General features: G+C 34.1%; 1 protein-coding gene across 4 annotated transcripts in view; it reads right to left on the bottom strand.

The window, feature by feature from the left end:
- The window catches only part of MIPOL1 (mirror-image polydactyly 1), a 306,029-nt gene that overhangs the window by 30,104 nt on the left and 256,957 nt on the right, over positions 1 to 18,968 (bottom strand). For all 4 annotated transcript variants that reach the window (XM_060619573.3, XM_078448315.2, XM_060619574.3 and 1 more), the window contains one exon: positions 11,547 to 11,777. In XM_060619573.3, coding sequence (XP_060475556.1) covers positions 11,547 to 11,777 — 231 coding nt within the window. The remainder of the gene's footprint in view (positions 1 to 11,546; positions 11,778 to 18,968) is intronic.

Raw genomic sequence — 18,968 nt, 5'->3', positions numbered from 1 at the left:
TATGGACTGTCATTCTTTTGTAAAAAAAGAACTTCTTCAGGGGCACCTGGGTGGCTCAGTCAGTCTGACTTCAGCTCAGGTCATGATCTCACGGTTTGTGGGTTCAAGCCCCACATGGGGCTCTGTGCTGACAGCTCAGAGCCTAGAGCCTGCTTTGGATTCTGTGTCTCCCTCTCCCTCTGCACCTCACCCGCTCATGCTCTGTTTCTGTCTCTCAAAAATAAATAAACATTAAAAAAAAAACCTTCTCCCTTTTCATCTTCCATCTTTTTTTTATGTGTATCTATAGACTTTAAAATGTGAAAAATATTCAGGGGCACCTGGGTGGTTCAGTTGGTTAAGTGTCCGACTTTGGCTCAGGTCATGATCTTACAGTTCATGAGTTTGAGCCCCATGTCAAGCTCTGTGATGACAGCTCAGAGCCTGGAGCCTGCTTCAGATTCTGTGTATCCCTTTCTCTCTCCTTCCTCTCTCTCTCTCGATCAAAAATAAACATTAAAAAACATTTTTTTAAAAATGTGAAAAATATTCTGTAATCAAATACAGTTTTCTCCTGATGCATAAATTGTGCCAAATTTGGTCAGTGGAAACCTTTCCAATCTACCTCCAAAGGTTAACAACTTTCATTAGTTTCTGGTTTATCCTTCCTATTCCTTTTATTCCTATTTTTCACACAAAAGTAGAATATTATAAGTACTTGATTTTTTTCAGTTAGTAATATGCCCTGAAATCACTCAGTAGCAGTTTATAGACATCTTCCTTTCTCTCTCTCTACAGCTGCATTGTATTCCACTATGTAACTATGTCATAGTTTATTCAACTACTCTATCTGGATTACTTCTGTTTGCTGTTAGAAAGAATCCTGTAATCCCTATGTTGTTTCATATTCATAGAGATATATATTCAGGATAGATTCTGAGAAGCAATTTTCCTTAGTCAAAGAGTAAGTGCATATGTAATTTTGTTAGACATTATCAAATTCTCCTTCACAGGGTTTTTACCATTTTGCATTCTACCCAGTAATGTATGAGAATGCATAGAATCCTTTTTACTTCCAGTTTCTAAGATCTATGTGAAGAATCTCTTCTTCCAAAGTTACATGGTATTTACTTTCTGTCTCTGAGGCTAAAATTTATTATTTTTCTCACTATTTCCAGTTCCAAAAAGGTGATTATAACTTTTTATTTGAAATGCGTAATATGAGTAGAAGATATTTTTCAGTCAATGGCTTACATTTATAGAGTGCATTATACTTTTCAAAATACTTTTATGCACATGCATCATATTTGATCCTCACAGCCACATTTGGAAGTGTATCAGTTCTACCTTCCAGATGGGGATTCTGAGAAGGAACACAATTTAATGACTTCTACATACCCAGTTAATGACAACCAAGGGTCCTGTTAGTTCACTGATACTTCTGCAAGATACTAAGGTGCCTCCCCTCTAACTTTCAATTCTAGTGCTTTCATTTATTATATGTTAGTGTCACTTATTAGATAAAAATATTAGGCATAGAGAGTTACTAATTATATTTATTTCACAAGTAGTAGAAATATGAAAGCTATTAATGAGTTATTTAAATTCATATGTTAAGCTTATTTTGGATAATAAAGCTTAAATTTTATAAACTATAAAGGGTTAACCAAATCTAAGAATGCAATTTATTCTAAAAAATATACCATCTTTTAATTCAGAGTAAGATTCACTTATGGAAGCATAAGTAACCAGTTAGAATATAATGAATTACCTTTTAATATATAAGCAATTATTAGGAATTTGTAAAATCTTAGAAAATCAGACACAAAGTAGCAAAAGTGTAATTTTAGACAACATCAAAGTTCAAAGGCTTCCTTTGTACTAAAAATGTCTCTTTGCATTCTCTGAAAAGGGTGGGAAAAAAGTTCTATTTCAAGTATAAAATATTTTGGCCTAAATTTTTAATTAGATCGATTCATCCTTGAGAATGGTAATATATGTTTATCCTATCAAGTGAGCTTCAAGAAAATATTAAAGGATGACATTAACAGACATTATAAATTGAAAATCCTCAAACAGAAGCAATGAAATCAGTAAGTGTAAATATAAACCCTGATTTTGGTCTCTTTTTCACAATGTAAACTCTTTTCCATGAACACAATCTGTATGTTAAAGATGTCATTTATTTTTGAAGTTGAAAAATAACAAAAAGACTTTAGACCCACATATAAAAGGTACACTTTTTATCCTTTTCTGAGACATTGACCTGTATACTCATTTAAAAATGAACACCACATCTTTACGTTATTAAATCTTTGTTTTGATCTATTAGTATTCACCAAAGTGCCATTTTATAAAACCTCACACTGAATAGACAAGGCTGGAGGTGACCATCTGCAGCTTTAGAGTCTGCGTTTGAATTGATGAAAAGAGCTTTGTGTTTTCATTGCCAAGTTTGATTCTTCCAGTCATTAGGCATTCCCCTCAGATCGCATCAATGAAGCCGTGCTCTCTTACACCCATGTGTTAAATTCTCTTCTCCTCATGGTTTCCTTTGCCAGCTCTACTCAAGAATGACTATTGGGTCTTAGCCACATTCTTCTCACAGCTGTGTTAAAAAAGAGCATCAGAAAGTCTTCCTAAAACCCATATGTGTATCTGGTCAGCTCTCTGTCTTAGGGTCACCTCACATTGTGGTGTGATTATACAGAGATTCATTCTTGTTCTTGAACTGTGCTACTCCACCACTCTGGGAAAGATTAGGCCCTCCAGTCAGTAGGGGAGAACTTCTTGGAAGACTGATGTGAAATATACACAGCTCAGAAGGCAAATTAAGGAAGAAGGCATTTCAAGATTTTAAATATTTATATATATTTTCACCATTGTGTAGCTTGTGAAATGGCAAATGGTAACATAAAGAGAAATAATTAATATATGCTTTCATATGCCTTTAGGATGCTGTTGTGTGCAGCAAAAGAAAACATCAAATGATGATGATGTTCCAAGGACTATTAGTCTGAATGGTATAAATGCCCAAGCAATTAAAAAAAAATAAAATTCTTAAGTTTAGTAAGTTCCAAAATACTGCTGTTCACTATGTAATTTTTGGAGCTTTATTTTTCACTTTTAGTCTTTTTGCAGAAACATCTGAAAAATAATCTATAGTAGTATAACTATTATTTTCTTATACTCAGGTTAAGAACAACAGAAAAAAACTGTTTGTTGAGTTGCCCAAGAATATATAACAATATGAAGAAGAAAGATCACTTCAGCTACTACTACATATTGTATTGTTACAGAATGATTTTTTTCTTTTTAACTATAAATGATCAAGAATGAAGTTTATGTATGGACAATGTTTGTGACTTTACCACTAGTTAAAGCTACACTGAAATAAGCAAGAGACTCTTTTATTCTATATTTTTCGAGGGCCAAGGTGCACATGTGCAAATTCCTGACTTATTGGGGAGAAATAACTAAACATGGAATGGTAGAATCCAAGTGAAATCAGTATTTCTACTTGTTTTCGGGTTCAATTTAGTCTTATGTAATTATATTTTGGGAATAAAACCTATACCTAGTAAGGAAGTATACATCAGATTTTAGGTGGGTATACTAAGGATTTATTAAAAGAAAATCAGACCTTGATTTATGTAACAATGTAGACTTTTCTATACTAACAGAGAGATATATCATATTAAATTTTCTATGTGTTTAAGAAAAAAAAGAAGAATAGGGAAAGCAAAGGACAAAGTTGTGAATGAGCTGGCAAGTATAATGAGGTTGAGCAACACCCAAGCAGGAATGATGAAAACTTCTTAAAATTTCATTTTTACAACAGCTTCCCTTTTCCTTTTTTACTACAAAATTATTCTAAAGTACACTAGTGGTTAGTATTATTAAGTAAGAAAGTTAAAATCACCTTACATATCTTATTTTTATCAGTTCTAAAACTATTCTCAGGTAAGATGGATGGATGACTTCTGCTGTCTTCACAGAAGTACCTGGGAGCTGTGTAGCTTGTCAAGGGTTAAACAGTAAGAAGGCTTTAACTGGGGCTAAGAACAGAACCAAGGAAAAGGATACTTGTCAGATCATATGGCCACTCTAAGGAAATTACATTTCATATAAACGTGTGAAAATCACATTTGAATGTTTCTGAGGCATAAGAACTCCTGTTTTGTTTTGTTTTTTAGTCTGTCAAGTTCTAGTTAAAAAGTATATGATTTTCATCATTAAGTGGATCCTATAATTTCCCTAAAATGACAGTAACTTTATTTCTGACTTTTAATTACTATAACATTGGATTAATGAAAAACGACAAAAATTACTGCATTTTATTTAGTCTTAAACGGAAACAGCATGGATCTCTCTCATATTTTACTCCTTTGTTCTTCTTCTCTCATTTTTTTTCCATTGTACTCATCTGAAACATGTTTTATCTATCTTAGTAGGCAGAAATGTGTATTAGCCCAACTCTAGATCACCTATTTGAAGACAGGTTCTGAAATGAAGAAGCAGATGAAATATAAGCAGTCACGTTGTAATTTTACTTTTTTAGTCCCTACTCTCAATCTCTTTATGATTCATTCCATAAAGTTAACTCTACAAGGGAATTTATCAGGGAAAGTGAAGATTCTTAGATTTAGAGAATTTCTTTTCTTTAGCCTCCACCCTTTAATTTACACTTCATTAGAATTTTTCAAGTTCTGGGTTAGGCTTCAATTTTAATAATCCTACATTAATCCTTCCCTGGTAGAGAGGAATGCCATAGACAATTAACACTATGTTTCTTTTTCATGTCAAAGTGAGACATTCTCTAAAGATAAAGGTGTAAGCCCAACTCTAATTTTTATAAAAAATATAATTACATATCTATCAAACTTGGTATCTCTGTGTGTGTATATATATACATAAGTAGCTCTAAAGAAATTTACTTTATGTACGTGTAATCAATGGATGAGAAAGGTGATCCATTATACGAATGTATGATAAAATAAAACTTTTTATAAAATACATACTTATTTGATAGTGTATAAGGTTTGTCTTTCATAAGTTAAATATATATTTAATTTAAAAATGTGTTATCATTTACTGAAATCCAGAATATTAAACTCTTAAAAAGCATAAAAATGACAATACCTAATTGGATTTAGATTCAGAAGGTGCCCCCAGAGCTGATTGGGAAGTTTATCTGCACATAGATTATCACAAATAAATTGACTTATTATTTGCTGAAGTATACGTATCATATCTCACAGAGCTTTTAAATCTCAAACACAAAATACATTTTGAAGAGCAATCTTCAGAAGTTTTAAATCCTCCCATTTATTGATAATAGTCAAAATCAACTTTCAACCTTATATTAAATAATTTGCTGATTTAAACCTTATGCTGAGTTGAGAATTTATGAGACTTATTCTTTGATTCAATCAACAAGTATTTACAGTGTTCAGACATGTGTACTATTGCCTTGTAACTTACAGTCCAACTGAGAATTTATTAAAAAAAGAAAACATCACAGGTATAGTTGGCAAGAAGCAGAGTAATTTTAATGAAAACAATACAACTGTATTAATCTATGTAAAGACATATTACCACAATTAGTTTTTATTGTGATTAAAATCAAAATCTGGAGCCAGCAACAAAACTGAAAAATTTAGTGATGTATTTTGATGAAAATCATAGGCTTCTTAAAAAAAATAAGAATACAGGCTTTTTTTTTGCTTTTTTTTCCCCCTTTAAGCCAAGAAACTGTAGAAATGCTCTGTTCCCCTTCCCAGCACTCAGAGTCATCTACCCTGTTTTATAATTCAACCTGCAAACAGATTAAGCAGCTGAGTTTGTGGAAAGTATGTTTGCTCTACGCTAAGAACCCTTGTGTGACACTATGGCGACTCCCCTGACACCTCGAAGAGAACTACAGACAGTTCTTACCCATCAGCAGGGAAACCGGGCTGAGAATTCACAATTTCTTTGTAACCTCAACTTCTTCACAGAAATCAGTATTTGACCAAGAGGCAGGAAAGACTTTTTGTTAGCTTACATGTTCTTCTTCTTCTTTTTTTCTGTCAATACCACTCAAAAGCTTAGGATGCCCTATATTTCAAAAGGAAATGTTTTATGCTGATCTTTTATACTTTAATTATGCAATTGGAAACTAGAACACATGTAAATAGTAAGTACTTGTTTTTTTTTAAGTATGGAAAGAAAGAAAATTTTAAACAGTGACATTTTTTCTTGAAAACACATTTAAAAGTTTACAACTTTTGTCCTACATCTTTTTGTCTGATCTATTTCTTATATAGTTACAGTTTATGAGGGATTTCAATCATATCAGTGTAAATCTGGTCCATAGTAAAGATGATATGTGATAAAAGTTACTTCACTGTAAAATCTAGAAGCTTCTGAGATCTTCTACCCTTATAAGCCTGGTTGTAAATACTTTTAAGTAATTATGTGTAGCTTAGGTATGTTAAGTATAGTCAAATATGTTTTTAAAATCCTTTGGAAAACTCCTGTGCTAGGCCACAAGAACCATATCTATAGACAGAAAGACAGATGGGAAATAAAATATAGCATAAAGAATAATAGAGTCTTAAATCTCTAATGATGATAAAAACATCACTTAATGGACTGGTGTGTCAGTTTTCTCTTTAATAAATGAGGATTATGAGTGGTCCTTGGCAGAATCATTAAGAGAAGCTTTTCTTACAAAGTTCCTGTGGTGTTAACCTGCTCTTAGTTCTCTCCTACTTCCACACAGCTCACCAAAATAAGTGTATCCAGGATTAGCCAAAGAGCAACTTAAAAGCTAAATGATAATGTGCTCTTCTTCCACAATCATACACATTTTTAAAAAAGAAGTACCTGAAGACAGTAATGCTTAACCCAAGGGAATGGAAACTTTAGGCTTTATGACACCTGGGCCAAGAAGTTTTTTGTTTTTTATTTAAGATTTTATTTTTGGGTAATCCCTACAACCAACGTGGGGCTCAAACTCATGACCCCAAGATCACGAGCTGCATGGTTTCTGAGTCTGCCAGGCGCCCCCCCCCCCCCCCCAAGAAGCTCTTGGACAATAATGTCTGATATTCACTATACTTTTCCCTATCAGTGTTTCTGCCTACAAATATTGGCTAGTTTCTAGATGGTAATTCTGTACCGCTTTCTTCTTCAGGAATATTCCTATAGGTCAAAAAAATTAAGAAATTCTTTTGACTCTAAAAGAAAATATAAATTTAAAATTCTACAATTATTAGAAATAGTATATAGTCTCTCTCCACTATTACTGAAGATTTCAGGTCTTTTAAATGTAATTAAACTTGATGGAAGTTGGTGGTTAGGACAAGGGCTAAAAGGGCTAAAAGCTGATCACTAGAAAGTCCCATATCCTGACTTTGAGAAGAGTGCTAAGAGTGGCAGTGCCAGTGAGGGAGGCAGTCAGGACTCACTGCAAAGCTCACACTTTTCCAGGAAACTCTTCTACTAGCACTGGGTACTGGGTTGGTTGAAAACTTTTTATCTAGGGCTTAAAGTAGATGAGTGCACATTTGAAATTTTCCTGTGTATTCCCGATCTGAACTGCTTTTACTTTATTCTGTCATCTCATCAACCTATTAAATTGTTCTGGTTCATTTATTCAGAAGTGTTTACAGAGTACCAACTTTATATCAGGCATCTGATGAATATGTGGAAGGAATGTGGATACAAAGATGAAGAGAACAGCGTCCATGTCTTGGGAATGCTCGATGGTGGGTAATTTTGCAGGGAGTCAGGTAGACAGGAAAAATATAAACAAAGCAGTTATAACACCCAGATGATTAAGACCTCTAACAAAGGTATGGACTAAGTACTATGAAAACAATAAGGGGCACCTGGGTGGCTCAGTCAGTTAAACACCCAACTCTGGATTTTGGCTTAGGTCATGATCTCATGGTTGGGGAGTTCAAGCCCCGCATCAGGCTCTGTGCTGACAGTGTGGAGGTTGCTTTGGATTCTCTGTCTCCCTCTCTCTCTGACCCTCCCTGCTCTCTCTCTTTCTCTCTCTCTCAAAATAAACAAATAACATAAACTTAAAAAAATAAAAAGATAAAGAAACATCACAGAGGTAAGAGGTAACTTAAATTAACACCTGACTAAAGAGTAACAAAAATTTGACCAGGTACTAGAAGGGAGGAATATGCTTTAAGAAGAAGAAATGACATGTGCAAAGATATTGTGGTTGGGGTCGTGGGAGGAAATGATACCAGAAAAATGTGATAGGCCTCATATGCCATGCTAAGTTGTTTATGCAATAGTGTGCAGGGGATGAAAGGACCCTAAACATTTTAAATAGGAAAGTAATATAACCTGATTTAAGTTTTAGAAAAATTAACTCTGATGGCAGTGAGGAAGGTAAACTTGCGAGCTAGAGGCAGGTAAACTAGTTTCATGATTATTTCAATAGTCAAGATGAGGGATGATGAGGGCCTGAAGTTATGCAAGTAACAAGTTAGCATGGAATAGAGGGTATCAGGTGATTCTCAGGTAGGAAACAAAATAGAGATTGACAGCAAAGTGCATGTGAAAAGTAAGAAACAGTGAAGGAATCAGGACAGTGCTGAAATTGCTGAAGACCATTAGTGAGACAGGAAATACAGGAGTACGGAGAGGGCTTTATTTTCAAGGGAGGAATTTTTAACAAAAATACTATGGCAACACACAAAAGAGAGTGATTTAACTTTCTAGAAAGTTGAAGAAGACTTTGTAGAGAAGAGATACTTGAACTAGTTGTGTTATTTTGATAAGCATGATTATACTAATAATTTATAGAATGTTTATAATAATAAAGTAACTGGCACTGAACTAGGTATTTTAGGTGGTATCCAGGTTATTACTCATATCAAACCTGCCTGTGAAGGCAGTATTACCATTTGAATTTTTCATCTGAGGAACTTTTGCTTCCAGGGGTTATGCAATTTGCCCCAAATCTCACAGGTAATAAGTAGGAAAGCAGGGATTGAAATATAGGTCTGTCTGACTTGACTACAAAGGCTGCCTCTATCCTCTATGCTGTACTGAATCTTCCTGGATGAGTAAGTTTTTCATGGGGGAAAAGGGTAAAAGGTGACAAGCAGAGGAACCCATGTATATAAAGGTATTTAGTCTTGAAAGACAGAGCCCTTCTGAAGAATGAGATATTGCAGTGTGGAGTGAAATGGCAAAAGAAGGAGAAACTATGCAACATGCATTATTCTAAAGGCATTACGTGTTTATCTCATCTAATTCTTACCACATTATGAGGTGGCAGTATTATTATCCATATATTATGATCTACATCAGCACAAATTTTTAAAATAAAATGTCCAGGTTCACATACCTACACATTTTGAATCCAGATCCTGAGCTTTTAAACCACTATGCTATATTACCAAAGATATAGGAGTATCTTATTGTTTAGGATGATTATATATTAGTTTTATAATAAAAATATAATTAGAAATGGGCCATTGAATTTTTTAGTTAGGAAATTACTGGTAATCTTAAAAAGAACAATTTCAGCATAAAAGTTAGCCAGTGTATTGAGTAGCACAACAGTGAATAGGAATTGAAAAATACGATAGTGAACATAGATCAGTCATTCAAGAAATTTGGTTGTGAAAGAAAAGGGGAAATGTGGACCTTTTTAGTTTACATTGTAATTACTACCTAGAACACTGACATATTTACAAAGGACCTTCAAAAATAATTACTAGTAACAGTAATTTCAGATTATATGGAGAATATTAATACCATCTAACAAAGTCTTATAAGTTGGCTTCCTGGGAGGTTATCCTTTTAAACGCAATTACATAGGTTGATGCCCACATTAACTGTAATGAAGATATACTGCCCAATGGAGGGAAATTAAAAATAAAATACAGTAGGTTGAATATGAACAGGAAAGCCTCGTAATATTTTATCTAAGTCTTACTGCTGGAAATCAGAATAAAAGATTTAACATTTACATCGAAATTTAACATTTAAATTACATAACTCTTTCATTTAAACTCTATCCACTGGTATCATTCCATTAAAACCTTTTGATCTGTCTGTTGTTAAATATGACGAATAGGACAATATAGTAATTTTTCAAAAGGTTAAACCTGTTCAACTTAAAGCATTATCTGAGATGATGTTATTTCTACTTCTTGGTATACAAAGTTTTTTTTTTTTTCACAAAATAATAATAATAGTTGAGGAGATGTAAAAAATAAGAGGTTGATGAAGTTTCCAAAGATTTTATAGAAATCTAATTGGTCTCTGGGAAACCGTGTTTAAGGGAATTTTAATCATGAATACAAATTAAAGATTATATGTAAAAAAAACTTTGAAATTTGTAATTATTTGTAGACTTTAAGAGCTAAATTAGATTCTGACTGTCAAAAGTTATTGATTTGTAATTTACAATGAAATGAGATCTACTTATGTATCTTAGTGTTTTTAGAATGTTAATGTACATTGTGACTAACTGGGTAACAGTTTCTGACTGAACATAAACCTAATCTTTAAACCTACAAAAAATATAATACTTACCATAAATCACAAATTTCAAGATAACCTGATTGTAAAGATTTTAATAAGCATGAATAACTCCTAATCTGTTTTAAAAATTGGTCTTAACTACAGATTTACCTGACTTTGGGTTACTATTCAAAGCATAATTTCCAGGATGTTGGGGAAATTTTTGAGATGACTTACTTTCAAATAAGAAGTGTAAGAAGAAAATTTGAAGTTAGCACTACTTCATACTGTGAGACTGAAAAAAATAATTAAGGAAAAAGGTATGTCTTAGAAATTAAAGACAAGTGTTGTAATGACATAATGCTATTAACAATACTTAAAGATGGGCTCAGTTAAAATGACAAGTTCTATTACATTAAAGCTGTCTTAGGAAATTGTGCTACAATGTTCAAGTCCCATAAACTAACAAGTGATTTCTTTGTATGATATATGTTAACATTTTGCTAGCTATCATAAGGCTGACTTGTTTTGTAGCTTTATTTAAATTTTAATAAAAATGCAAAGATCATCAGAAATAAACAAATGTAATTATGCACTGTGAAAAGCTGTATTGAATACTTCAGAAGGACAAAACGTGAAAATTAATTCCACTGTAACTATTCTATGTGCCTAGAGGTCTCAGATTACAAAGTCACTCACAGATGATCTCAACTCAAGCAGGATTATCACGAAGCTAAAGAAGTAAAGTTGATTATGTGACTACCTCTTCCCCTTGCCAATAACTTTACTTATTACCTATGAGAGGAGTTTCTCATGTATGGCCTTCATGAACTGATGAAGACCAGTTATTAAGTACAGGTGGTTTGCCCTAAATAGTGGCCATGATTTTCAAGTAAATGACCCCAAATATGGATATGATAGGCAATCTAAAAAATAACAAAATTCATTCGTCTCAATCTCCTTTGTCTGAAACCACCAACAGTATGAATAATAAGTACTATATTATTTTAGTTGTCAAAAGAAAGTGTTCTGGTTTTGTTTTGTTCCAGGCTTTTGAAATAATGCAAGATCATTTTACTTACTTCTGAACTTTGTCATTGGCCGCTTGGGAGGCCTCCATGGCATGCTGAAGCTCTAATTCCATGTTTGCTCGATCTGTCAGAGCTTGCTGCAGTTGGATAGCCAGTTCCTCATTCTGCTGTTGAGTGATGGAAACAATGTTTTCTCTATTTTTTAAAGCTTCTTCATAAGTACCAAGGGTATGGTTAAACTGATCCTTCAGACTTTCTTCTTGGGATAAAGATTTATGTAAGCTGAGAAAAATATAAAAATAAATAATTTCAACATAAACATGCAGTCTTACTGACCAATAATCTACTTAACAAAAATCTCCAGTTAGATATACCCATTTCTAAAAGTCAATTGAGACATACTTAAAAGGGTAAATAAAAATAATTTTTATATCACAATATTACCCTTGATAATTATTATATTTCTCTGCTTCTAGGCTGAAAGCTACCCAGACAAATGATTATTGATGTTACCAGAGCATAAAAGAAGATGCTGCAAGATGTTAATTTAATTACATCAGTGTAAATATTACATTCAATTTTCTTTAAAAGGAATAGCAGAGAATTAGAAAATAAAGCACCTCTAGGTAAATAAAAGAATATAATAAGCTGACTGCAAAGAAGTGAGAAGTAAGAGAATGGGCATCAGTTTAGTAGATCCAGGGTTTCTTCCGCTGAGCACTTAACGAGAATGAATGAGGTTTGTACAAATACTGATCAGCCCATACACAGATAGAAATGAAGTTAAAATCATTAGTCTGACTGCACAAAAATAATATGTATTCAGATATACTTTCTTTTTGTTAATGAATCTCATGCCAAATATATCCACTCATTAAGTCATACAGAGAAATAGCATATAAATTAAGACTAAATGAATGCAGAAGAAAATGCAGACAAATAGAACCCTAAAATGCTAAAGGTCAAATCTTTGATATGTCATTACACCTACCACCTGAGGTTATTTTGAAATGGCACCAAGCACCTCACTCAATTAAATAAAGACATTTTGAAAATATAAATATTTAATAAGGGAAATTTAAAATCCACACAGGAGATGTTCTTTTTTTATTAAATAAAATCATTTCAGTATATGCATACAAAAGAAATGTCGATGGGAGACTTGAAGTAAAACAACCTAACTATATAATACAGATTGATGATGTGAAAAAAAGTAATATAAATCTTAAAGCTTCAAAAAGCTAGTCAGGGAACTTTAGCACTGGCCAAATATCTAGTCTGATACTTTATTTAAAACTGTTCAAACTAAAGTAATTATAAATTTCTTCTTTTGTTTAAGTAACCTATAAATCTCTCCAGTGTGCTCACTTTGTAGGTGTCACATAGAAATAAGGACATACAACAGGGACAGTTAGCATACCGAAATAAATTATCTCAAGATTCAACTTGGTTCCTAAGAAGAAAGACTGCTATTAAAATGTGGCCAATTGATTACTACATAAAAATAAGAATGGTGTTTAGTGCCGTATTTGTAGAGTGCAAAGAAGTATCTTTATGATTCTCACACCTTGTTATTTATCTAACCCTGATTTCAATTCTCAGTTCTTTCTACCAATCCATATTCCTGTCTCTTGCCTATTTCCCTATTCTTTCTATGTTCTTTCACACTTTGATTCCTCTTATTCCATGCTCCAGTTTCCTTCAATCCACCCTCTTTGTCTACTTAAGAGATCCAAGAAAGACAGAAACTACAAACAAAATCAAAACCTTTAAGAAGACAAGTTTATTTATGTTCTTTACATTTAAAAGATTATAACTTACATTTTAATTGTGAATTATATTTTAAATTACATAAAGTGCACAAATCTAAAGTATTCAGCTTGACAAAATGTAAAGAACAAAATATATAACAAACCCAGAAGATTCTCCCATATTCCCTCCCAGTTAATTCCCCTCTCCCAAAGTAATCACTTACCAACATCTATTAAGATTAGTATTGCCTGCTTTTGAACTGTTTGTTTGACTTATTTTACTTAATAAGGCTTATGAGATTTGTCCTATTGTTGCATGCACTTCATTGTTTTTACTGCTATGAAGTATTGTTGTATAATGGAAACCAATAAATTTCATATATTGAAGAAAAAAAAGTACTGTTGTATAAATAGAAAACAATATATTTAATCATTTCACTATTATGTTGCTATTAATATTTTTTTATTTTTGATTAAAAATTTTTTTAAAGTTTTTCATTTTATTTATTTAGAGATGGAAAGAGAGAGAGGGAGAGAGACAGAGAATCCCAAGCAGGCTCCGCACTGGCAGCGTGGAGCCCAATGTGGGGCTGGAACTCACAAACCACTGTTAGATTATGACCTGAGACAAAACCAAGAGTCTGATGCTCAACCAGCTGAAGACACCCAGGCACCCCAAAGTTTTTAAAATTAAAAAAAAAAAAAAAAATTTTTAATTTGAGAGAGAGCATGAGCAGAGGAGAGGGGCAAAGGAGGAGAGAGAAAGAATCCCAAGCAGGCTCTACGCTCCGCACAGAGGCCAACATGGGGCTCAATCCCACAACTCTGGGATCATAACCTGAGCTGAAACCAAGAGTTGGACGCTCAACTGACTGAGCCACCCAAGGCACCCAAGGCACCCTGCTATTATAATATTCTTGTACATTACCTTTTGAAGGACCTAAGCACCCAAACCCCACTTTCTTGAGATATAATTGACATAAGTACTCATTTCTGAAGTAGAATTGCTCCATAGGGTGTATGTATGCTCAGATTTAGTACATGATGCATAGAGTGCATAGAGTTTCCCCAAATGGTTCAACCAATTTACACTCCCACCAGCAATGTATGGGAGTTCTAATTGCTCTATATTCTCCCTTAGAGTAGGATTGCTAGTCTTCTTCACTATAGCCATTCTAGTAGGGGTACAGTGCAATTTCATTCTCTTCATACTGTCTTTTGATGAATGTAAGTTCTTAATTTGAATAAAGCCCAATTAATCATTGTTTATTTAATGGATGTGTGCTTTTTGCCCTTTTTAAAAAAACTGTAGCCTAACCATTCCTATATATTTCACATACATGGTCTCATTTAAAATTCACAGTGAGCAGCTTCGTTTGAAAATTCTGCATTTGTCTATGATGTCCATGACACTACTCAGTATACTCTAGCCAATTAAATATTAAGAATCAATGTTTCAGGGGGACGTGGCTCAGTGAGTTAAGTGTCCGACTCTTGATTTCAGCTCAGGTCATGATCTGACTGTGAGATGGAGCTCCATGCTGAAAGCACGGGGTCTGCTTGGGATTCCCCTCTCTCCCCTTCTCTCTGCCCTCCCCTACTCACACTCTTTCTCTCACTCAAGTAAATAAACATAAGGAAAAAAATCAATGATTTTTAAAAATTTCATCTTTATTAAAATCTTGGTATCCTGACTTAATTCTCTAATCATTTATCACTTACTAGTCTTCTATCATTTAATTTTTTTTTTTTCAAATTTACATCTCATTTTTCTATTGGATGGACCTATGACTGGGATCCTTTACTCTCAAGTTCAACAAGCTACTCGTCATTCAAAATGCCTCGGAGACCTTTAAATTCCCATCAAGACTTTCTCAAACAGAAGCAACCACTGGAGTGATCTTTTAAAACAATAAATCAGGGGCGCCTGGGTGGCTCAGTCGGTTAAGCGTCGGACTTTGGCTCAGGTCATGATCTCTCGGTTCGTGAGTTCAAGCCCTGCGTCGGGCTCTGTGCTGACAACTCAGAGCCTGGAGCCTGTTTCAGATTCTATGTCTCCTTCTCTCTCTCTGACCCTCCCCCGTTCATGCTCTGTCTCTCTCTGTCTCAAAAATAAATAAACGTTAAAAAAAATTTAAAAAAAACCCAATAAATCAGATGATGTCGTTTAAAATCCTGCAGTGGCATCTCATTGCACTCAGAATAAATCTCTCAAAATAAAACAACAAATTGCCTATTTAAACTCACTAAACCTCACAACAACTTATGAGAGAAATCCTATCAATATTAGATTTTTATAGAGAAAGAAATTGAAACAATCAGAGGGAAGTAATTTAATTATCTCACACATTAAACAGAATCAGAATCTGAACCCACAGTCTTTCTCCCTGAGCTGAAATACTCCTCCCCACAGGCCACGGAGCCACAAAGTCTTGTATCATCTGTTCTCTCTTCCTCCTCATCTTTTAGTCTGACATTCTGTTTTTCAGGTATATCAAGCTTTTTCCTGTTTGAAGATTTGTTTGTGATGCTGTCTCCTCTCTCTGACAAACTTCCTTTTTCATTTGGTCTCAGCATGAATACTGCTTTCTCAGATAAACCTTTCATGATTCCCCAATCTAAATTTTGGTGTTCCTTCTTCGTTATTCTGTTTCAGTGACCTTACTCTTTATCTTCTTAGAACTTTGAATAATTTGTAATTTTTTTTCAGTTTCATCTTATGATCTACTTCCTAATTCCAACATATTAATACTCTATTTATAAAGGGCAATTTTTAAAAATGGGAACACAGGTGTTAAGAACATGGATAAATCAAGATGCTTGTATTCCTAAGGAAATTTTTTTACAGGAATAAAGATGAAATAGAGGGGAAAGATTCCCAGAATATATAAATCTATACCATTGAAGCATATTTTTGTTTTAGTGCTGGTTTTTCCCTCACAGTGCTTTTCCCTAGTGCCACATTGTTTAGCTTTCTTCATAGAATCAAATCACATTTAATCTCTTTTCAATGTTATTGATTTTCAGATGCATTCTCAGCATGGCAGTAGCATTACAATTTTTTGGTCTTAAATGATGTTGTATTGGAAAATATTTTAAGCCATAGTAGAATAAATTATAAAACAATGGCAGAAGAGCCATTAAATCACTCTCAGAAATTCCAAGGCATGTGGCTTACACAATTCTGATTGACAAAGAACGGGAACTATTTCTGTTTATCATGAGTTTTAATGAGGTAATATCATACACCAAGTTTCAATTCACTCTTCCAGTTTTCAAGTTATGTAATTCTTTAATTTTTGTAATTTGTATAGAATGTGAGATGTCTTCTTTTTCCTTATATATGATTTCTTTTTTTTTCCTTTCTATCATTTATTTATTTTTTATAATTTACATCCAAGTTAACTACCACATGGTGCAACAATGATTTCAGGAGTAGATTCCATAAGCCCCTTACCCATTTAGCCCATTCCCCCTCCACAACCCTCTGTTTCTTCTCCATTTAAGACTCTCTTATGTTTTGTCCCCCTCTCTGTTTTTATATTATTTTTGCTTCCCTTCCCTTCCCTTATGTTCATCTGTTTTGTCTCTTAAATTCCTCATATGAGTGAAACATATATTTGTCTTTCTCTGACTAATTTTGCTTAGCATGATACCTTCCAGTTCCATCCATGTAGTTGCAAATGGTAGGATTTCATTCTTTTTGATTGCCAAGTAATACTCCATTGTAGATTTATACCACATCTTCTTTATCCATTCATCCATTGATGGACATTTCAGCTCTTCCCATACTTTGGCTATCGTCAACAGCGCTGCTATAAACATTGGGGTGCAGGTGCCCCTTTGATACAGCACACCTGTATCGCTCAGATAAATACCTAGTAGTGCAATTGCTGGGTCGTAGGGCAGTTCTATTTTTAATTTCTTGAGGAACCTCCATACTGTTTTCCAGAGTGGCTGTACCAGTTTGCCTTCCCACCAGCAGTGCAAAAGAGATCCTCTTTCTCTGCATCCTCGCCAACATCTGTTGTTGCCTGAGTTGTTAATGTTAGCCATTCTAACAGGTGTGAGGTGGTATCTCATTGTGGTTTGGATTTGTATTTCCCTGATGATGAGTGATGTTGAGCATTTTTTAATGTGTCTATTCGCCATCTGGATGTCTTCTTTGGAGAAGTGACTGTTCATGTCTTTTGCCCATTTCTTCAATGGATTATGTGTTTTTTGGATGTTGAGTTTAGAAAGTGAGATTTTGAAAATATTTACTTAGTAATCTTTCATACTATAATTCTAATCCATGTCAAATGATACCGTACATGGTCTCCTGTGCTGTTCACTGCACTGAGTCCAATAGCAGGCAAGGGGAGAATATAGGTTTCCATGGGCATAGTACTAGTAAGTAGCATGTAACAGATTTCCTTTCTGGAGTGGTTTCTGTCTCAGTTTCAATGTCTCCTGGTCTATTCCTGAAGTCTGCGGTTCTGTTTTCCTAGTCCCCGACTCTCTGTACTGCCTCAGCTTAAAACATCTTGGAATTATCAAGTTTATGACCCACTTCTACATTCTGCTTGCAGATATTTATGTTCTCCTCAGCTTATCTGCTTACCTGCTTGTTGAACTCTTTTTCTCCCAACTGTAATGTCATACATGGATTCAGCTTATTCTTACAACTAGTACTTTTCCAATTATATCGAGTGTTGATGCTATTTTTCCCTGCTTCCTCTCTTGTCTCCATGATTAGGTATTACTTACGTCCTTGAGTCACTTTACTCATCATCCTATGGTATGCACTTACTCTTCTGGTTTCATTTGTTTACAGTAATTGCTCAATCAATCAAGTGTTCTATATATGTTACTTTAATTGAATCAGTATTTTCAAATTAAAAATTTAGAGGTGAGGGGGCACCTGGGTGGCTCAGTTGGTTAAGCGTCTGACTTCAGCTCAGGTCATGATCTCACGGTTCATGAGTTTGAGCCCTGCATCAGGCTCTGTGCTGACAGCTCAGAGCCTGGAGCCTGCTTCAGATTCTGTGTCTCCCTCTCTCTCTGCCCCTCCCTGCTCATGTTCTCTCTCTCAACAATAAATAAAACATTAAAAAATAAATTAAAAAAAAATTTAGAGGTGAGATACCACAGTATAAACCAACAGTTTCATAAAGAGAAGTAACTTTGTCCCCCAGGACATTCTGCAACATCTGGAGGCATTTTTGGTTGTCATAACTTGAGAAGGGGGGTACTATTGGCATTTCATGGGTAGAGGCCAGAGATGCTGCTAAACATCCCCCACTGCAGAGACAGAACCCACAATAAAGAATTATCCAATCTTATGTGTCAAAAATGCCAAACTTGGTGTACATGCAAAGATGTTGGGTTTGGACTCTGAAGAAGTATATTCAAATTTCAGTCCTGTCATTTGACCTTAGGAAAATAGTTTACCCCTTAGGAAAATAGTTTACCCCTTTGTATGACCTTAGGAAAATAGTTTACCCCTTTGAGTATTAATTTTATCAACTCAAGAACAATGAGAAAAATCTCATGGAGTTCACAGGAGAACAAAATGTGGAGATCTAGCTATGTGAAAATATCTAGCACAATACCTGGCAAAGAATGGGTATTCATCCATGTATACTTTTTAAAATAAATTATTCATTTATAATTAACTTTATATAAAATCTTGTAATACCCAGACCTTTTATAAATACTTTAAAAAACAACTGCCTGTTTC

This window comes from Panthera onca, chromosome B3 (assembly GCF_046562875.1).
Source record: "Panthera onca isolate mPanOnc1 chromosome B3, mPanOnc1 haplotype 2, whole genome shotgun sequence".
NCBI lineage: Eukaryota > Metazoa > Chordata > Mammalia > Carnivora > Felidae > Panthera > Panthera onca.
This window is presented reverse-complemented; position numbering and strand designations above follow the sequence as displayed.